The following is a 22,957-nucleotide window of genomic DNA, read 5'->3' on the forward strand; positions in this document are numbered from 1 at the left end:
TACAAGAATGCTGTCATTTAAGAAAAATATGCCATCCACTTTACTGAAGCAAAATGCAGTTGATATGATTAAGTTTATTCCAGAATATTTGAAAGCTTATGTGTATTTGTGGGTAGAAAATAACAATACGTCTAAGGGACAGCATACCTGCAGGAGTTTCATTAACCTGTACAAAATGAGGCCATAAGACGCACTTTTAATTGCATAGTGTGCAGAGCATCTGCCACCTAACAGCTGGTAGTACAGCAGAAGAGATATGAAAAGTTTTCAGATTAGTTTCATGGTCTCAGGAAGAGCAAAAATAATGTGCATTGATATTGCCCGAGGTTGCCACCCTTCTGTGATTGCAAATGTAGACCCCAGCATTCTTCTGCCACTCCCCACCCTACCCTTTGCAGTGTAGTCCCAGCTGTCTTGTTCTTTGGGTTTTCCAAAATGGGCCCGACTGGTATTGCTAAACTTATGAGGATAGTTATTCATTTTCAAAATCCATTGCATCTATGTTAATATGGCCAAACATTTGAAATGGAGGCAGCCTCGCACCAGTAAAATTGAGCAGCCCTGATATTTACCAATCTGGCCTAATATCATTTCCATTACAATCAACTCTGCCCACTTGCTCAATGGATAAATGCCTTTCTGTTATGACAAATGCTTTTATTTCTATGATAGTAGGCCAGTCATAAAGTTACAATCATTATATTCTCTCTTATATTACGTAATTCTAAACAGACAATGACAGCTCTGATCTGAGACAATCTAATGGTTGCCCTTGACATTCAATGGTGTTACCATGACTGAATCGCCCATCTTCAACATCATGGGGTTTACCTTTGATCAGAATCTCAACTGGACTAGCCACATAAACACAGTGGCTACAGGAGCAGGTCAGAGTCTAGGAATACTGCAGGAAGTAACTTCAACAGATGCTGACTCCCCAAAGCCTGTCCGTCACCTTTCAGGCACAAGGTAGGAGTGTGATGGAATATTCCCCTCTTGCTATTTGAGCACAGCTCCAACAACACTCAAGAAGCTTGACACCATTCAGTACAAAGCAGCCCACTTAATTGGCACTACCTCCACAAGCATCCATTCCCCCATCACTGATGCTCAGTAACACCAGTGTGTGTTATCTACAAGATGCACAACAAAAATTTGCCCAAGATTATGTGACAGCAAGTTCCAAACCCATGGTCTTTTCCATCTTGAAGGACAGTGGCAGCAGATACATCAGAGCACAACAATCTGCAAACTTTTCTCTTAGCCACTCATCATCCTGACTTGGAAATATGTCACCATTACTTCACTGTCATTAGGGTCAACATCCTGGAATTCCCTCCCCAGTGGAATTGTGGGTTGTGCTCCAAAAGTATCTAGATGGGCATCTCTGCATCCTTTGTCACCTTTAGTCAAAAACAAAACTCATTGACATCCATGACTTTCAGTTTGTGGATGACTGCTGCGAAATAGCTCTCCCTACACAGGATATGAAAAGTTATGTCGACATTTTCAAAACCTTGTCTCTACTGTTTCGCCTGTCCTAAACACTGTCAAGACAGTAATCCTCTACTAACCTTCCCCAGGCCAGTTGAACACCCCCTAAAACAATGAACAGACAGGGTGACTCTTATATCTTCTATATATAGAACTTGGTGTATCTTGGCAACCACCTCTTCCAAAGACTGCCATTACTGAAGAAGTCCACCAGCAGGTCACCCTTGTTGATGCTACCTTTTAAAGTTACAACAATATGTTTTTGACAACAGGGCTGCCTCAGAGAGCAGCAAAGGACCTGAGCTATCTATCGACATAACACTAAGAACCTTGACAGCTTCCACTAGCAATGCCTATATTGAATCGTGGCAGTCAAATGGGAAGACCACTGAACCCACATGTGTCCTAAATGCAGTAATGTCCAACGACACTGAAGGCTTGTTCCTTAAAAACCAACTCTGATGAATGGAAACTGCTTCCCTTGGTCGGAATCCTTCTCCCAGCTCTCCTTTGGAGAAAATTCAAAGGGTGACCAAAGGAAGTAGTTTAGGAATACATTCAAATTTGCCCTTAGTCATGGAGGCATTGACACTACTGACTTGAGGAGAAAGCTGCTGACTGCTTAGCATGGCATCTTCTGCTCCATCAAGGCATATGCCATCTCAAAGCTTAGCGACTCAACTGCAAGATGGAATGGTGACTACAGACGGAAGTGGAGAAAGCCAATACTGGTCTGAGAATTCCATTAGCCCACAGCAGAAAAACCTATGGGTCTAAAATTGGACTCCTCAGTTTCCTGAAGACTCATCTAACCTGAAAGATGACATCTTTACTTCCAAAGTAAATGATGGCCTGGTGACCTTTAAAAGAAGTTGGTACAGATAAGTAATCCTGGATGTTTTAAATATGGCAACTTCCCGGATATTGAGTGCAGAGTCATACTATCTGGCTATTGTGGTCACAAATGTTTTGAACTTTGAGGAAGTGGTATTTGCTGTTGACAAAAATTGCTCGTTTATGATGAGTCCCTGAAACCTATGAGACATAAATAACACTCTTCTCCCGCAAAAAATAAGAAATGGTTGACAATCCTAATACTCTTGCTGTCTGACTCCATGCGTCAAGGCAGAGCCAAATGAATTGGTGGCTCTCACCATTAGGTCATCAGTGACATCCTGGATGCAATTAGCAGTTAAAGTCTTACAGAGATCCTCAGCAGGTCCCTGAATTGGCAAAGAAATTAGGGGCAGCTACTACCTTTAGGGTTACAAGAATGAGGTTTCTACTCAGCTCTTGTGACCCAGCCTTTTGTCCAGCAGCTGGATGAATCTCCATTTATAACTCAAATGCATCGCAATGAAATATTCTCCTCACCTTCCAGTGATTGAACGAACAAAATCATGAATGGCAGCTATGCTGAGTGTCATTAATATGATTTTCAAAAAGCGCAGTAATCCCTTCCAGAATTCTGGGTTTTTAAAAGTCTTTTTCCCTTTTGCAGTCCACAATGAAGAATACAGAAATAAAAGAAGATGCCATCTTTTCAGGTTAGATGAGTCTTCAGGAAACTGAGGAGTCCAATTTTAGACCCATAGGTTTTTCTGCTGTGGGATAATGGAATTCTCAGACCTGTATTGGCTTTCTCCACTTCCGTCTGTAGTCACCATTCCATCTTGCAGTTGAGTCGCTAAGCTTTGAGATGGCATATGCCTTGATGGAGCAGAAGATGCCATGCTAAGCAGTCAGCAGCTTTCTCCTCAAGTCAGTAGTGTCAATGCCTCCATGACTAAGTTGCAACAAAAATTAAATGTTCAAATTTAAGTGGACAATATTCAAATTGAAATGCTGTTTTGGGAACTCCAACCCCCGCAGTAATGGAAGATTTTGAGCAAATCATTCTAACATGCTCCCACTCCAACAAGACCTGAGCATGCGCATAGCTGTGAAAAAGGGGCAGACAGTTCAGTGAAATTAATGCCTTAACTGTATGTTGTCTGGGCCTGTTTGTGGCCATCTTGGTCAGGACCAGCAGCAGACTCACAAGAAGATCATCTGTGTTGCCTATATCTCCCCTTCATACATTGTGTCAAAATATCAGGAGCATGGAGCTGAAATGCAAACAGAATTGTTGTAGCAGCCCCCTTACAAATGAAAAAGGAGCTGGAGTTTACATCACCCAATAGATATATGGAACAGAGGCTTCTCAAGGCTGCAAAGGACTCACTTAGCATGGGTGAACCATCTTGTTCCTTTATTGCATGGACTGCTGTGTGCGACACACTCCATGGAAAATCTCCAATGGTAAAGAGGAATACTCCCATATAAAAAGCAACGCAGCAGATACCACAGCACTTTCTGGATGGAACACAACACAGTAAGTCCAGGCGATGGTCAATTGGTTTGACATAACTCTTTCAAAACCAGTTAAATCAACTGAACTCAAATAAGCCAAATCAAACCAAATTAACCCAGTCAAAGTTGCCATCCCCTGAAGGGGACAGTGTGACAAAAGCTAATTGTGTCCAAACCTAAAATAACAAAATTCAAATTTAAATGGCACTTAGATAATTAACAATACAGTCCAGTCTTTGTGCTGCCTGAAGGACACCTCATGCTCCTTCAGCAAGACCTCCATGGCACACACAAAACCATGGAAGATGGGCAGAAGGTACAGCTGTGCAAGCTCCTCAACCGCCCTCTACCTGGGCGCGCTTATGGCTGTTTTGGACATGCCTGGAAACAGACTCAAAGGTGACCAATTGATCTGCTGCTGACCCCCTCTGCAACGAATGGCCATTGATCAAGAACACAGGGTTGAAGTGTCATCAGAAATTAAGGGCAGTCCCATTGCCTTCAAAAAGTAAATTTGACATTTCAACAGAATGCCCACCCTATAGAAAAGGCAGGTGGCATGGGAATCATGAATGACCTGAATCATTTATTGCGTGGAATTGCTGTATACAACACCATCCAAATGGAAAAAGGGAGTACTCCTACATAGAGAACCTCCTGCTGAAGCCCCTGTTATACAGAATGGCAGGGCAGACCATTATGGTGTATCCGGACGCTATTTGGTTGTTGCAAGCTCTGTTGAAATGCTGGTCAATTATGAATTGAAGCCAAATCGTTAGTATTGTGGAATCACTGGACTGCTGATCACTGGAGCAATGCTTTAGATGACCTTACATTCCAATGGTGAACTCCAACCCTATCCAAAAATACCGTTACCACTTCCACTTTGGGTTCTACTTTCTTAATATCGAATATCAATGTATTGCACAGTTGATTTTAAGATCAATGTGGTGAGGTTTAGAATTTGTGTTCACGGCAGTGAGTTGCATGCTCCACCTGTTATTCCTTTTACGCCCAAAGATCATGACCATTGGGGTGCCGACATTCTTGCCAGCCCTGTACCCTCTCCACATCAATGCTACAGACAGTGTGAGTTGTGTTGACCCCTTCCAAAACTGTCCAGTCTGTCCACTAACGTTCCATATCCCAGTTATTCAGAATGGTTCTGAAGAAAAGTCACTGCATCCAAAACGGTAATTCTTCTTCCTCACCACATATGTGGCCAGACCTGTTGAGCTTTTCCAGCAATTTCTGTTTTCGAAAGAATAATACAAATCTGGCATATGGGGGCTTCCTTGAGTCAAAAATGGTGGCAGCCCGACTTTTCTGGGCTTCCTTATAGGATAGAATCTGCGCAGTGTCGAAACAAGCCCTTTGGTCCAACAAGTCCACGCTGCCCCTCAGAGCATCCCAACCAACCCTCATAACCCACCTAATCTGCACATCCCTGAACACTATGGGCAATTTAGCAGGGCCAATACACCTGGTCTACACATCTTTGGACGGTGGGAGGAAACCCATGTCGACACGGGGAGAATGTGCAAACATCACAGAGGCAGTCACCTGAGGCTGGAATTGAACCTGGGTCACTATGCGTCATATTTTGTTAATGTGAATTGGCTGAAACGTGATTGATGAATAGTGGACACTGTTTGGATAATGCAAACTTTCTGTTGTACAGGTATAGTGATTTTCTCTAGCAAATTCCCGATAATGTGATTCTCTATGGCGATTTTCTATAGTGTATTGTCACAAAAGAATGCTACTATTGTGTTGTAGGAGAACGACCTGTATAGTGTTTTGAGAAGAGCATTGGCAGATACTTTTTCACAACGTTTAAAGGTGCTGTGATAGTGTTTGATTTGCCAAAGACTTTAACATCCCATCTCTGTGTTCAACTGCATTCAAAGGCATTGATACAATAGCAACAGAGAAAATTTATGACACAGGAGGAGATTATTCAGCTCATTGTATCAGAGCTGGCTGAATAAACTAGCCACCCATTCTAATCCCAGTCTCCATATCTGGTTGATAGTCTTGCAGGCTACAAAGCATCTTGTCCTGATCAAGGCTTCTTTTAGAGGTAGTAGGAACTGAAGATGCTGGAGAATCTGAGATAACAAGGTGTAAAGCTGGATGAACACAGCAGGGCAAGCAGCGTCAGAGGAGCAGGGAAGCTGACGTTTCGGGCCTGGACCCTTCTTCCGAAGAAGGGTCTAGGCCCAAAACATCAGCTTTCCTGCTCCTCTGATACTGCTTGGCCTGCTGTGTTCATCCAGCTCTACATCTTGTTATCTCAAGGTTTCTTTTAATTGAGTTAAGATTTCTGCCTCAGTCAGTAGACTGAGCAATGAATTCTAAGCACCCACCATCCTCTGGGTGAAAAAGTCTTTCCTCAAGTGTCCTCTAATCCTCTATCAATGACCTTAAATCTGTGTCATCTGGTAATTGACTTCTTTGCTAGGAGAAAAACATCTTCCCCGTCCACTCTGTCCAAGCTCCTCATTTGTTTGTACAGCTCAATTAAGTCAATTTTAAAACCTTAGAAACATTTGTCTAAATTTTCTCTGCATCCTTTTGCAATTAAATATTTCCTGTAATGTGGTGATTCGAACCAGAGGCACATCCCTCGCTGTGACCCAACCTGTGTTATATGTAGTTCTATGACTACATCCCTGCAATTGTATTCAATACTGGGCCCAGTGAAAGAAAGCATCCTACATGCCTTGTTTACCACCTTATCTACCTGTGCTATTACCTCAGGGAAGTGTGATCACGTGTTTCAAGCTCTGTCATTTGCTCTCTTTCTCTTACTATCCTAATGTCTATCACATGTCCCCTTGCTTTATTTGCTTTCTCCAAATGCATAATCTCGCACATCCCTGGATTGTCACTTTTCTGCCCACTCAATGATCTATTGATATTATCCTGTAATCGACTTTTATACTTTCCATTCATTTAAAAAATAGGTCAAGCCCGCCCTTCCCCAGTACTGTCCCCATCAGATGCTCCTGGGATGAAGTCAGCACTGGAGCAAAGTTCACTCTATCCTTTTGAAACAGAAAAGTAAAGTTTCCCTGACTTTTGAACCAAGGTGAGACTCCAGTGATGCTGGAAAAAGAAAAACAAATAAACAAACAAAAAAAATGGCTTTTTTCAATTCTGCCTCCACCAAGCACTCTTCAAATAGGGATAACAAGGGCTTAAAATGTGTGGAATAAATACTTCTTGATGAAATAACAGCCCTCACAGCTCTTCCAGAGGGTCAGAAATTGAAACAAAGGGAAAATAAGACAGCTCTCCTCCTGGGGCAGGAACCCAAAAACAAGTACAACTCAAAAGGCAAAACGGAAGCTTGTGCAATAGAAACAAAGAGATTTACGAGATCGAAATATTACTGTTCAGGTTTGCGATGCCCTCTAGCCCCTGCTGCACCCATCAATCACAAAAGGCCTCAATCATACAGCTGAGCACAGCATGCTACCTCTCCAGGGTCACCTGAGTGCAGATGTAGCTGCAAATTGGGGCAAACAGTCAGGAACATTGAGGCCCTCCTCACCTGCTGCCTAGACCTCACCTATTCTCTTCGCTACCAACTACTCGGCCAATTTTTGTGTTGTCCACAAATCAGTCCAGAACTGGAGCAATTTTTTCAGCTGGTAATCTTAATTTTTTTTAATGGGCTTGACTGACTCTTTTCCCCCCATATCCCTCAAAACCTTTCCCATTCATGTACTTATCCAAATATCTTTTAAACAGTCTAATTGAACCCACATCTACCACTTTGTCAGGAAGTTCATTCCACACGTGAACCACCATCTGTGTGAAAAGTTTGCCTGTCTTGTCTTTTTAAAATCTTTCTTTTCTTACCTTAAAAATGCACTCACATGTCTTGAAATTCCCCATACTAGGGAAAAGACAGCTATTGTTAATTCTATCTATATCCCTCATTATTTTATAAACTTCAATAAAGTGGCCTCTCAGCCTCCAATGCTTCAGTGAAAAATGTCCCAGCCTATCTAGCCTTTCTTTATAAATCAAATTTGCCATACTCAACAACATACTAGTAAATCTCTTCTGAATCTTCCCCAGCTTAATAATTTCCGTCCTATAACTGGGCAATCAGAACTGGACACAGTATTCCAGAAGAGGACTTGCCAATGTCCTGCACAACCTCAACATGACTTCCCAACTCCTATACTCAAAGGACTGAGCGATCAAAGAAAGTGTGCTAAACGCTTTTTAACTACCCTGTCTATATGTGACGCAAACTTCAAAGAATTATGCACGTGACCCCCTAGGTTCTGTTCTACAACAGTATTCAAGACCCTACCATTAATTGTATAAGCCCTACCCTTGTTTGTTTTACCAAAATGTAATACCTTGCATCTATCCAGATTGAACTCCATCTGCCATTTTTCAACCAATTGACCAATTTGATCAAGTTCCCTTTGTAATCTTGGTAAACCTTCTTCACACTGTCTACAATGCCACCAATTTTGGTGCTGTCTATAAACTCACTGACCATGCCTTCTATATTCTTGCCTAAATCATTGACATAAATGACAAACAAAAGAGGACCCAGAACTGAACACTTTTGGAACATCGCTGGTGACTGGCCTCCAGTCTGAAAAGCAACCCACCACCACTCTCTGTCTCCTGCCATTAAGCCAGTTATATATCCGATGGGCAAGCTCGCCCTGAATCCCATGTGACCTAACTTTACGAATTAGTCTATCATACAGGACCTTGTCGACAGCTTTACTGAAGTCCAACTAAATAACGTTTACTGCTCTGCCCTCATCAATCTTTTTGGTAACTTCCTCATCCTTTAAAACAAAGCAATATGCTGAGGATAGATAATTTCAATATATTTTAAACAAAGAGAAAAACTGGAAAATTCTTTGCAGATCAGGCACCACCTTTGGGGAGTGAAACAGAATTAACACCATGGCTGATGGTCTTTTGTGTTCTCTCACTCTAAGCTCACCTCAATGTTAACTTTACATTACTTGACCTTTTTTTCAACTTTGCTTCTTTTCTTTCCATTGAACATGAGATTTCAATGGCCACACATTAGCTATTGTTGACTACTTACTCACATTTTGAATTCTAATTCAGACCTTGGGATGCCCTTGAATACTGACAAGATGGGACCTCCTAATTATATCTGGGGCAACTGGGAACCAGAATGAAATTTCAGTCTAATTTCTTTGAAGCTCACCATCTTAATTTAGTTTATTCCTTCTGGGCTTGACTTGGAACATCCTGAGGTCATGCAGAGTAGCTTACAATGGCCAATGCTTCTTTGTTTGATCAGGTTTTATATAGTTAAACAATTTACTAAAAAAAAACGTTGTTTCCTTTACTCCTTCTTCAACCTAAAAGACAAGTTGACTTCCAAAAGCAACTTCACTGTTCCAGTTTACAACATTGTGTTGTAAGTAAAAAGTAAAAATATATTTTGAGGAAAGGAGGCCAATAAGTTTCATCCTTAAATAAAATTGTTCATGCTTCTTCGGTGAATCTTAATTCCACCAGCAGCACAATTGTCAAATTTGTCAAGTTCAAATATATAAAATGTCACACTTAACAAAGACATCACATCTTAACATCAAGTCATGTGCCAACAACCCCTGACCTGGAAGTTACATCGTAAATAATAGCAAGTCAGTCAGGAATTAGCTTTCGAGTAAGTCGTCATCTTTTGGACGAAAACCAGCAATGTACAATTTTGAGTGAAGTAACCTCTACCAATAAATAGCTAGTCATGAATATCTATCGTAAATGCCACAATAGAAAATCAGCCAGAGAGCCTCAATCTCTTGATGTATGTGATTGCCAAAGACCAATTTCATCTCCTATTTGCTTCCTCCTTTCTCTACATTATATTCAACCTGAGCTCCATCTTCTAGTTGTTCTTATACCTTCCTTCTGAACGGCTACTTTATGAGGCCTCATTGTCACATGACTTTGTACAGCTTGCCACATATCACTGAAATTTATAAGGCAACAGCTAAACTAATTTGTGGAGTATCCCAGATATATATCATCAGAATTTCATTGTGAGTTCAGTCATTACTGTGGAGAAAGTATAGACATCATTAGAGAAGTGCTCATTTAATGTTTCCATTATCAGGGAGGAATCACTTGAATTTTTAATTCTCTCAGTGAAAGACTGAAGGTATGTTTTACTGCTTTAAAATGAATTGTTCCAGGCAGCTGCAAGGGAAAGAAAATGCTCTTGTACGTTATGGGATTTCTATTTAAAGACAAACTGTACATTGAAAATTGAAAATCTTTGGTGTTGGCAAAGATGCAGGAATTAATTAATATGGCCACATTTGTTCATTCTTTGATCTTTGGATCCTAGAAAATCTTAGTTTACTCTTCACAATGAAGCGAGCCTGTGAGCTGACAATGGATACCTGAATGGGTGTATGCATTTTGCAGGTGTTATTTAGACAAGGCCTAAAGTACTGCTTGGAATGGGCCTTGGGTTTCTGTTTTTGGCTTCTCACATGGATTCTGTGCCCATCGGCTACTTTGTGTCCCCAAAACAAGCCAAAGAAATGCTTGGACTTGAAACACTTTTGTGGTATATTGCGCCATGTTTAAACAGACTTCCATTACACTTGGTATTTGAACCAAGTGAATAATTAAGCTGGATGAAATTTGGACAATTCATCTCAATACATTGCAGGATACTGCCTACTGTGAGCTAAAAGGTTTGCAATGTGAAACCTATAAAAACCATGCTTTTGCAATAGAAATGCTTGTGAATTGATAAATAAACAAAAGTTAGTACCCAAACCCATTGTGCTCTGTTTATTTATAAACTTCCACACAGAATCAGTTGTTTCCACAAATCCAGGACTAGCTTCCATCGTATCTTGCTTGAATGCAGATTGCATACTCAGTACATGAAAACACGTAACAATTAGCAGGTCGCAATGGCTGGCAATAATAATATCTACCAGTAAATTCACAACATAATTAAAAAGACTAACAGCTTGTCTGGCTTGTCTTTCATATACTGCGAATGTTTGTTGCCGTGTCGCCAAGATTACATTTTAAAATTAATTACACAAAAGTTAGTAAAGAAGTTACAATTCTGTGGGTACCACAGTTATACCTGAAAAAGAAAAACAAATTCCTCATTGACCTAGCAATTACACCATCAAATAATTTAAATTAGAAATTAACTGGCATTAATGGTGAACAATAAAAGGTATGTTTTACTGAGGAAATAATGCACCTTGGGCTTTTACCACACCCACCACTAAAAGCAATTTAAAACAGGTGTACTGTGTTTTATATACCAACTGTACATACTTTCCTTGTTCACAGCATTGTAGACCATCCATGATCAAATAAAAAATAAAGAAGATCAAAATGAAATAGCTTTAGCTAACATAAGTAGCTCAATAGTGCCACACACCCTTGGACAATCATTTTGTGACAGTAAATACGTGAATCTGAACTGTTATGAAGAACACAGTTGGCATTGTTTCTAGTGGTACATTAGAGACAAAATACTGTATTTAGTGAATGCACTGAACCCCTACTAGTGCACTCTGTAACTATAATATAGATTTATATTTGATCTGGACTTACCACTATTTCCCAGTATTACTTAATGAGGGCCAGATCTGTGGACCAACCACTAAAAGGAATGCTAAACAAGGGTATTATTAAAATACCATATTTTATCACATTTGAAGGCAGCTTGAAAATTGACTTGTTTCTCCATCACAATATTTACAGGATATCATTCTAGAAAAGAGTACAGCAAATCAACAAATGTCTTAAAAACAAGCAGTCTTTGGTGACTGAAAGGCAGGTGTTTCTTCACCGTTACCTCTTTCCTATTTCACTCTGTCTCATAAACTGGATATTGTTGGCACTGTCGGAAAGATCGGGATACTGTTCCACAAACAATACAAAAAACCCTTCATAACCTTGTACCCTTCCACTGCTGAGTAGCTGTTGCTTTTCTCCCTCAGTCCATGATCTGATACCCTCCTCCCCTTCTTGCACCCTGCGCTGTTCCTTTGCCCATGCCTGGGCTATAGCTCTCTGTCTGGCCATCTCTAACACATGGACTTTTTCTTCTTCGATAGTGGCACCATATCGAATGTTGAAGCTTAGAGCTCCGTACTGTAGCTGAATGTCTGCAAACCTTCTAGTCCTCCTGTTCACTACAGAGGTCATCTGAGAGACAGTCACATTGACTCCATTTTCCAACACACGACCTCCTCCAGTATTCCCAATTATGGCTAGGTCTTCTTCCAAGGGCCCTGACTTCACAAAGTAATGCGTATCTCGACCATCAATAGTAAAATGGAGATTCTCCAGATAATCAGCACCATTCAGAACAGCAGCTATTCGTCTGCTGTCATCACTGGCGACTCCGATGATGTCAGCAGTTACCTTAGCATCCTGAATTGCAAATTTCACTCCTTTACCAAACATTGAAGGGACTGCAGCAAATCTTGGTCGTTTATCTTGACAGTTTTTGTGGTTCCTTATGTATGCCTGGGGCAGACGTTCCAAAGATATGAAGCTTTTGAGTTGCTTTTGTAATTCACACTGTATGCCTAAAACAATCTGTAAAAAGAAAATGGCTCCTGATAAAGTGCTCATAAACAGACAATTTCCTCTGCAACTGTGTTTGTGAAACTGTGTTTACACGAGACTATGAAGAGAGTGGGAAGGTTCCTTGTCATGAATTCTGCAGGAATTAAAAATGTTGCCTTTTAGGTTAATTTTATGATTTCATTTGAAAAAGCTGATGTGAGAAATGTTCTTTTGAAACTTACAATGTTATTGACTGACATTTAACAGAAAAAATTCTGTTCTAGCCCCAATGTGAGTTCAGAAGATGGGGAGAATGTAAGAAAGGAAGATTTGTGATAGGCTGTAAAAGAGGAGAGATTAAATTACAAAACAATGGTGAGGTACGGCCAAAGCGAATGGGATGAGTAAAGAAATAAACAAACAATGTGTTGAAGATGTGGTGGAATTACGACCAATGCTTGTCATAAAAAGAAGGGAAAAATGGGGAAATACAGTAATTAACAAGCTGGTAAATTAGTTTGCTCAACATACCTTGCTGGGATCCCAGTTTTCTGTTCTGGTTTGGGTTTTCAAAAGTTCATAAGTTGCATCCATGACATTCATTTCTGGCTTCGGAAATCCAGGCACAACATTGTGCAACTGAAACCCAAAAAGCTGCAGCCAACTTCCAATGTCTGGAAATCAGAAAAATAAAACAGAGAAAAAATAAGATGATATAGTTCCCTATTTGGCACACCTTTGCAGATCACCATTTGACTTTGTACATAACAACTGAGCAAGTAATATTACTTATGATTAAAAGTTGTTGATTGAGTTGTATACAGTAGATCTCGCCTGCAATTTTTTTCTGGCATACCATAAATAGATTGACTCTGCAGGACGGAGTCAAAGAGGAAAGAACCATATATGATATGGAGGGAAATTAATTTGATAGGTATGTACTTTCACTGTTTTTGAGAAAGTGGATGACATTTTTAGCTGAAATAATACATGGGCACAATCATCTGAATGATCTCCTTCTGTGTCACAACACTTCAGCGATTCTGTGAAATTTGGCAACATTTGCCCCGCCAAAAATGTGGTTCACCTCTGGAAAAATTACAAACTAATTAAAAAGAATAGAAACCTGCTGGAATTAGATTAAGGTACAGATGAAAAATAGAAGGTGTAGGTCAACAAAAATGCAGAATGAATAGTATATCATAAAGAATGGCTCAACTTACCTAATGCAGCTTTACACATGCCTATCATGTGTCTACATAGCATGACTGTCCCAAAATTTCATTTTTAATAAAGCAATTGTTACTAATGTCTACTTTAATAAAATAATTAACAAAATTAAAAGAATGAAGTGAAAGTCACTCTTATCACAAAGGCCCACAGCTGCTTTCGCATTAGAGAGAGATGACTGAGGGTGAGTTTAACCGAAGGGTCACCATGCTTTAGTTGAGAGATGAGATGAAGGAGGTGGGCTCTTCCTGGTGAGTTCAGTTGGTATGGAAATTGAGCCTGTGCTGTTGGTTTTATCACAAAGCAGCCATCCAGTCAGCTTTAGGACCATAGGACCGTAAGACATAGGAGTGGAAGTAAGGCCATTCGGCCCATCGATTCCACTCCGCCATTTAATCATGGCTGATGGGCATTTCAACTCTACTTACCCGCACTCTCCCCGTAGCCCTTAATTCCTTGCGGGATCAAGAATTTATCAATCTAAAGCTATGTAAGCTTCTTCCCAAGATTAGTAACAGCTCATTAAAGCAGCATAGCAACTAAAGCCAGCACCACAAATAAAACAAACATCATGTAAATGAGAAAGCAGACATTGACAACCTGGAATAATGTGGCAGTTAAAGCGGATGTGGTTGAAATAGGGGGAGCCTTTGTTCCTGGATGATCTCAAAGCAGCAACCTTCCAGGTAACAGCTAAATGCACAAGTATATCTTCATATGTGCTAAAAAGACTTCATAAATCAAGACCTCCACCTCTATATATTTTCTTGATCACACAATATCTGGTGACTTCAATGTATCAAAAACAATGGAAGTGACTTGGGAAGACTTTTTGGGTGCCCTCAAAAGTGCACGTGTGCATGGATGTCAGTTGAAGATTTGATCAGACTTCCCTTCGATACACTCTCTGGTACAAAAGCCTGCAGCTATAACACACGTTTCCTGGAAACATGATGGAATAGTATTTATTCATAAGTCGATTGATATTCATGCTCTTTTTCACGACAGGTATGCATACAAAACACAATTTTTAAAATTTAAGAGTATGTTTTTGGTCTTCAAATTTCTTTTTTAAGAGGCTTAAGGGGATTATAGTGAAGATAGCTATGTTGCCAAAATTTAAGTGTTACTTTCTTTGGTCTATCCTTCTAGAACAGAAAGTAATAACTTTGCATAATATAATTCTTTCATCTTTCACTTGTTCAACTATTTCCTTTCAGGAAGAGCCCTAAATAGGAGAGGATATGAAATTAGGAACTAAAGTGCGTTATTATGCCCTGTAAATAGTTCAATTAGATCATGGCTAATCTGTACCTCAATTGTTTTTGCTGCATGACATTTAATAAATATACGCAATGGAAAGTCCAATGAACTTATTGCTAAAATTTTGCATTTTGCTACAATTCAGGGCTTTTGGGGAAATGGTTTCCAAATTTCCACTATTATACGTGTGAACATAGAGTTATGATCCCTCTCCCAAATAATTTAGGTCTTATTTTAAATTGCCCTTGTATTTCAGTTCTACATCCAGAAAACATAAGTTTCTCTTTCTAACCTATTTAATTCCTTCTAAACACCTCTTAACTTTCCAAACTCAATTACAAGCCAAGCATATTGAACCTGTGTTGTTACTGATCTCTTCAAACTGAATGCTCACTCATTGCTGCTGTTCACGGCAGTGTCAATGTAGCAGCAATGAGAGGCCCAGGTTGGCAGCTGCTCGTAAACCCTCAGTTCTTCCTTCAAAAAGATGCTTCATTATCAACAAATTCAGTAAGAAAACAGCAGCTGGAATGTGTTGCAATTTTTAAAAACAAATTTGAACCATACATTCGCTATTTTAACACATGGTTGGCAGCGTTACATTAGCAAGTGTGGCATTTTGAAGTGACACAGATTTGTCAGGCACCAGATTTATGGTACTCATGGAATTGTTGTTGAGCTGGAAATCATCAAAGTTAGGGAGGCTCCAGATAATTGAATGCAAAAAATAATGAATGCATGAATTTCTAAGAGAGATATATTTTTGCTTACTTATGCTTTGCTGATTGGGTGAGATGTGACAGTGAATGAATAATTGATTGAAGAAATTATATAGATTGGGTTCAAACTTAGGCTGTTTTGTCAAATTGGTGGCCACTTTGAGTGTGGTGAAATGCTTCTCGCTGCGAAGCCAATGAATTTTCTCAATATATCTTCGCAAATTCATTGCATTAATTGGAGTTTCAGTGATTGTGGTAAGTTTCACATCTGATTTCCACCTGGTGTTAATATGTACACTCCCTGGATCTCCTCGCCACGCAATAGAAATCCTGAAATTGCCTGACATCTCCGACACTACTGTCTTACTTAAAAGGCCATTGTGAACCTAGATTAGTGCTGACTGTTGAGAGGTGGCCTGCACATTTCTTGGCATTTGTCCTAGACATGGTAGACAGAGGGAAATCAGCTTGCATTTGCAAGATGGGCTGAGAGCTCCTGCTGGACAGGGTGGTGCAGAATCTGAATTTCTCTTCCTCAGGAGCAGTAGTAGAGTCCATGACACCAGACCGTGCTTGCCTAACCTGCAGCTGCCGTCCGGTTACAGCAATCTCAGCTATTGAGAGGAATGCATGGCACTATAAATCAGAGTATGCTTTGTTTTAGATGGATGGATTAATTAAACAGTGTAAAACATGAAACTTTAGTCTTTTGCCAAAGTAGGTGTGAACCTTATTAATGTTACCAAGTCTCATCGCTAAGACAATTCCGGATTTTCACAAATGTGAAATGAATAAACCATGTCGTCCTCAGAATTTTGTTCATTTTTAAAAAACACTTTCTGGAAGTATGATGTAGAAATTTAAATGATACAGTACGATAAACAGAACATATAAGACTTGTACTGTTTTAATGCTATTATAGGTTTACATGCATACGTGCAAAATTGGGATGAATTTACTCTTTGCTTTTAGACAGGGAAGAGTCAGTCAAAAAAAATCGTGAACATATACTTTATTTGGCAATTTCTTTAAGAGAAGTCGAACGTGCATATTTATAGTATAAGCAAAGTGTTGGTGAGCAGCCAACAATGATAAGATTATTCAGCTGAACCTTTTTCCAAATTATTAAATATCAACCTCCAGAATGCTACCGGAAACTGACCTTCCTCTGGCAGAACATGTCGGGCTCCCTACCCACACCTTTCCTCCCCGTTTTGTCCCTCAGCCCCCTTAACCTATCATAGAAAGGGTTATCTAGATTTACTCCATTACTAGATAGCAGGGTGTGGAGCTGGAGGAACACAGCAGGCCAGGTAGCATCAAAGGAGCAGGAAAGCTGACATTTTGGGTCTGGACCCTTCTTCAGAAGGACCCTCCTTCCGACGCCGTCTCAGACACCAGCATCAGCAGTTCCTACTATCTCTTTTGTCCGTGACTGCTGATTCTCAGCAGTTGCTATCTGACATGTTGTGTATTTTCAGCAGTTCCTGTTTCTTACTGCATGAATTGTGTTTGATTCTCAAAATGCATGGTGCATGTATGAATACTTCATGCATTCATACGAAACATCTATTGTTAAAATTTTAGAGGTGATGCTAACCTTAAATGATTGTCAAACTGATGAAGACAATGAACTTGCGTAAACTTAGAGCCAATGTTTTAAAGCACATGACACACTTGATTGAGAATTTCTCATGTCACCAAGTTATGATGTCACTGTGACATAGTACAAGTTAACATCCTGTGGCATATCCTGGAAATTCTACATTCAGAACATGTAACATAAGGTTTTGAACATACTTCTGCTCAGAAAGTCTCAGAGGAAGTGACAGTGCTCATTTCTGAGCAGTTTTGAGTGATAACAAGTTGCTCACAGCAACATGTCACCTGTACTTGACATACTGCATGATTTCTCCTCCACTTCTCAGTTCCTGAACACAAACAAGGTCAGACTTATTTACTTTTGAGTGGCATTTCTCTTTAAGAAATGTTTATCATGCATATCATTTGAGGATCTATTTTTTCTATGTTTAGAACATAGACCATCTGCCAGTTGTGTAAAGCATGATCTCAATCAGGGTCTTTTAATTATGTTGTGAATCATGACAGCAAAGCCCTTTTGGGGATTGTACTGCCTCACTCTTTCATAGATAAGAGTTCTGTTTGTTAACTTTCAATTGCTCAAAGCCTTAGGTTAATGATTTCTGGTAAGGCCGACAACAGGTGCATTCAAAATGCAGCCGCTCCTCCTTTTTCATAATTCTGCAAAGAAAGCTTCAGTTCTGTATTTAATGATATTATTTGAGAGAGAATATTGTATCTTTATTGCTGCAGAATATGTTCTATTTGGTTCCTGTCTTTCATGACATTATTGGCATTTACCATCTGAATATTATCTTCAGCTGCCGCACAACATTTTCCAATTTAAAGATCCTAAGACACAACTGAAGTGACAGCAGTAAGAAGTCAAAATTCTACGCTAATGCCATGTAGCGCAGGGAGAGTTTTGGAAAGCACCTTCCTAAGATTACCTACACTTTATACATTTGGAGAAGATTATCAATTATTGTCCCTGTAAAGAAATGATGAATAGTTTACTGCTAAAATAGCACTTTTCTTTGAAACAGATTAGTAATGGTGGTTGCCACTGTCTGAGTGTACCCAATTGCTTTCTAATTTCACACTGATTGAATTCAGTGCATCAAACTATGACATGGAATGAAAATTACTTCATTATATGAATGTACAGCCTTTTCAGTAAAATTATCTGTCAGTTTGCCTTGTAGTCTTCAACAACCTTAACAGCTTTTAAAAATGAAATATTCATAAATCTGACACATCTGAAATAAGAATGTCGTTCAGCCATTAAAACAATCAGTCACCCAGGAATGCTTATCAGAAAGTTGAGAACAAAACAGTAACTCAAAAGATGTTTAACTTTCTGTCTGTATTAACAGCGAAAGAAAAAGCATAGTCATTGTACAGCATTTTAATTATTAGATAAACTCTGTGGTTAAGAAATTCAACCATAGAGGGCCTATATTTTGTATGCTTAAATAGTTTCCAAAGCATGCAACTTTGGGAGTTGTGAGGTGATCAGCGAACTATTTTGGTAAATGCCAAAAATCCAGATTATGGTGACTTTATCAAATATAGGACATTTGCCATTAGCTCGGTTTCCTTGCCACCAACTCTATGTGTCTCCATTGGAACTATCTCGGTCAGAACCAGATAATTTGCAACCTTGGTTGTGATGATGCAATTCTAAGCATAAAGTTGATTTATCACCAAAGCTGCTCAGTTTCACCTTTAAAATGTTAGGAAGTGTCCACCTACCTTAGGTTATCTGCTGCTGAAACCTTGATCAATACCTTTTTTTAAAACTTCAGAGCTCAACTATTCCAATGCTGTCCTGGCTGTCCTCCTAGTTACTTTGCAACCTGGGGCTAACCAAAACCCTGTCTCGCCCATATCTGCCCCTGTTCACATGTCACCTTAGAGTTCACTTACCAACATGGCTCCCGGATGAACACTGCAATAACTTAAGAATTTTCATCCTTGTTTATAAATCCTTCCTTTTGATCAATCTCTGCAACCTTCTCCAAAATGTCTCTGATCCTCTGGACTGATCACATGAATATCTATGATTTCAATTACACCACCATTGGTTCCTTTACCTTCAGCTGCTATGGCACTGAGCTCCAGGAATGTCCTTCCTAAATTGGTGTGTTTTACAAGGCTGTCCCAACACATCTCAGACTCCTTTCAGGTACATGCATGAAATACTTGTAAAATTTCACAATCTGCAGTATATGAGTGCATCTCCTAGGTGACTATTGCCATATTTACCAGCACCAGCTATGCAGTTAACCATCTTGTGATACTAGTTAGAATGAGAAAGCCTGCATAGAGAATGACACCATCAAGATATCATCAGAGCATAAAAAAACTTATCAAAGAAAACCGACCTCACTCCATCAATGTTCAGTTGCCACTGAAAAATCACATTGCATATCTGTGCAAGATATTCAAGACACTGTCACGATGCCAGCCCTGTGCCAGTCCAGGGGCAATGATGGCATTGTGAGGCCAAATGAGATCTCTTATTGTGCCTTACCAAACTCAAACTCACAGAGGCCCTGCCCAGCTTGTCATTTTCTAGTTGCAGTTACTAATGGGAAATGAACTTGTGATGGACACCATCAGCACTCGCTCCAAGTTGCCCCAGGGCCTCCATGCCCCCCTTAATCTCACACTGGCCCAACAGACCATTTTCACCAATCCCCCCCACCTTACTTAATTTTACCTACAACTGACACTCCTGCCCCTAAGCCCTGGTATCACACCTCAATTTTGCTCACCCTAGTCCTCTATATCCCCACTGGAGACCACAGTGGTGGTAACTGCTATCCCTCCAGGACCCTATCTTACTTTCCAATGTTGTTCTGCCTTCCCCTTTTAAACCCTGAACTTCCCCTGTAACTGTCCTTGCTCTCACTTTAACATCTGCTTCTGCTTTTCCCCCCTTCCCCAATAGCCACCCCCTGTTGGTAAGTGATTTCGTTTTGCCCCAAAACCACTTTCCCCTTGCACCCGACACAACAGTCAGTGCACAGACCACCACAATTGCGTTCACTCCTGGCACCTGATTGACTTTGAAGAATGAGACATGATTGATCATGCCCCTCTCTGCGGTCTTTGCAGTTCCCAAGCTGATGATATGCAATTTCCCTGATGGTTGTGATAGTCTTACTGACTGATCATTGCCCAGGCTACCACTGGACAGGTCTCCTGACCATGACTGGCCTAAGCAGATGGTTAACTGTGGCCAAGACCCTGGGTTATGTGTGGACAGTGCCCATGACTGAAAGTATGAAGAACCCCCAAGTGGCAGTGAGCCCCCATGACCAGACTAAGGACACACCCTCACCTATTTTCCAATCTGGTTATTTGGGAGATTAAATATGTGTTTGGCTGTAATACTGACAACCTCTAGGCTCTGCTGAAGTGCTGACATGCGAACAGGCAGGGCATGGCAAGAAATTCAAGGCAAGGAAGCAGCAAATCTGCAGCAGATGCAAAGTAAGTAAGCATTAAGCGATCTGGCAAGCAACATTGGGATGTTGCCGAGACCAAACTGTAAGCTGGGCACCAGGCTCTGTGTGCAAAGTGTCCTTGTGTTCTTCTGATGCTGCCTGACCTGCTGGGTTTCTCTAGCTTCACACTGTATTGATTGCAACTCTAGCATCTGCAGTTCTTGCTATCTCTGATCAGCTAATCAATACTAGTTGCTAGAGTAAAAGAGAATCAGAAGGAAATCTTTTCACTGGTTGGAGGCATATCTGACACAAAGTACAAATGCAATAGTTATTGGAGATCAATGTTTTCAATACCAGGACATCACTACAGTGTAATATGATAAATCAAACAATTTTCAGCGGCTTTTGCATTAATGATTGCACAACATATCGTGCCATTTCTGCCTCCATGGGTACTGAGCAGTCCAATAACCAAGGAAAATATTTAAATTAGAAGGCCACGAGGAGAGTTGAGCCAAAAACATTTTCCTCAGACTGTGATGGGAGTCTGGAATTCAACATCTCAAATGCTGGATAAGTGAGAAACTCTCAAAGCCTTTGAGCAGTATTTTGTGCAGTCAGATCTTTGTTGACAGTGTAAACATGATGGGCTGAATGGCAACATTCTATGCTATAAAGATTTATCAGTTTCTAAGCCTATAAAGTGAATTGTCCAGTCTCACTAACACTGTGGCAACGAACACAGGTCAGAGGCTTGGAAATCACTGTGACATCTAACTGTGATGACACTGTGGCTTTGAGAGATATATAATGTCCTACTTTTTTTTATGAAGCAAAGTTGAACAGAGATGCTGACAGGTCTGCTCAAAATCAATAAAGTAGAGGTTCTGAGGCATTTTTTTTAAAGTTGGTACAATAGAAGCAGTCAGAATGGATGGGGTCAGGCTCCCACAGAACCAGGAAGCTGGATGTGAAAGCTCTTATTCCTCTCTCTGTTACAGCTAAAAACTGGTGCTCTCTTCCTGTTGATAGAATCACACATGAGACAATTTATTTTCCTGAATTTGCCTTTGCCAAGGGTGTGTTTATGGGATGTTGCCATGTTGGAACAATTAATTAATAATAATTAATATACCAGATATTGTGTTAAGCATTTCACTAGTGTTACAGTTAAGCCCATTCTTTTCTTATATTTTTATTTTGACTGTATTTTAACAGATCAGGCCAGGCACCTGAATCACCTCATCAGCACCTCAAGGGTTTCCCGATGCCAACTTTTCTGCTCTTGTAGCTTTTGTTTTCCCTGTTCTGGATGCTAATGTTATGGCACATTGAAAATAATCAACCAGCCCATTAGACAGTAACCCTTGTCTCCAAGGGATCACTTGTCTGTAAAATAAAGCGTGCTTTGCTTAAAGTCAAGTAGTTTGGCCAATCGAATTACATCTTGATTGCAACACCGTACACTTATCTTTAAAGTAAAAGGTCTTAGGCTCCCTTCAATATATATTATGAGGGGATTTGGTCTAATCTGTAACATAACTAACTCCCTGACTTCCAAAGACTATTTACCATTTACGAGGCAAAAGTCAGGAGTGTGATGGAATAATTTCCACTTAGCTAGGGGAGTACATTTCCAACACTCAAGAAATGAGACCCTTCCAGGACACTTGATTACCACCTTGATCATATGAAAGAAAAATCACTCCCATCACAAAGTCTTAGCAGTGTGAACCATCTACAAAAGGAATTACAGCACTCGTCATGGATTCCTCAAAAGCAACTTCCAAATCATGACTTTAACTCCCTGAAGGACAAAGGTAGCAGATAAATAGGAGCATGAGCACCTCCAAATTCCCCTCCAAACCATATGCCATCCTGACCTCTAATGTTCTATCAGTGTCACTGGGTCAAAACCCTCGAACTCCTTTCTAAATAATATTGGATATTACTACACCATAAGGACTGTAACAGTTCAAGTACCAACTCACCAGCATTTTCTCAAGGGCAATTAGGATTTAGCAATAAGTGCCAGCTGAGCCGACAATGCCCACTTCCCATGAAATTGAAAGGAAAATGTCTAGTCAATCACAGAGATCTGCAGCTCCAGGTACAGACAACAAGTGACCCCTGAGAGACAAGGCTTATGCTCTAAAGAACTGGCTGATGACTTTCAAAGTTTCAGTGCAGGGAAATGAAAGTTACATGAGCACAAGAGTTGTCATTGAAGAAACAATGCTGGCGAGGCGATTCAGGTTTTGGCCAGAGCTGTGAGGAGCG

General features: G+C 40.2%; 1 protein-coding gene across 13 annotated transcripts in view; it reads right to left on the reverse strand.

Annotated features, from left to right (window-relative positions):
* Positions 1 to 10,665: 10,665 nt before the first annotated feature.
* tenm1 (teneurin transmembrane protein 1) overlaps positions 10,666 to 22,957 on the reverse strand; it is a 2,164,854-nt gene continuing 2,152,562 nt past the window's right edge. For all 13 annotated transcript variants that reach the window (XM_048544387.1, XM_059651404.1, XM_059651405.1 and 10 more), the window contains 2 exons: positions 12,958 to 13,100; positions 10,666 to 12,456 (listed from right to left, as the gene is read on the reverse strand). In XM_048544387.1, the coding sequence (XP_048400344.1) occupies positions 11,704 to 12,456; positions 12,958 to 13,100 (896 nt within the window). In that variant the 3' untranslated portion in view covers positions 10,666 to 11,703. The remainder of the gene's footprint in view (positions 12,457 to 12,957; positions 13,101 to 22,957) is intronic.

The sequence above is a fragment of the Stegostoma tigrinum genome, chromosome 15 (assembly GCF_030684315.1).
Source record: "Stegostoma tigrinum isolate sSteTig4 chromosome 15, sSteTig4.hap1, whole genome shotgun sequence".
Lineage (NCBI taxonomy): Eukaryota > Metazoa > Chordata > Chondrichthyes > Orectolobiformes > Stegostomatidae > Stegostoma > Stegostoma tigrinum.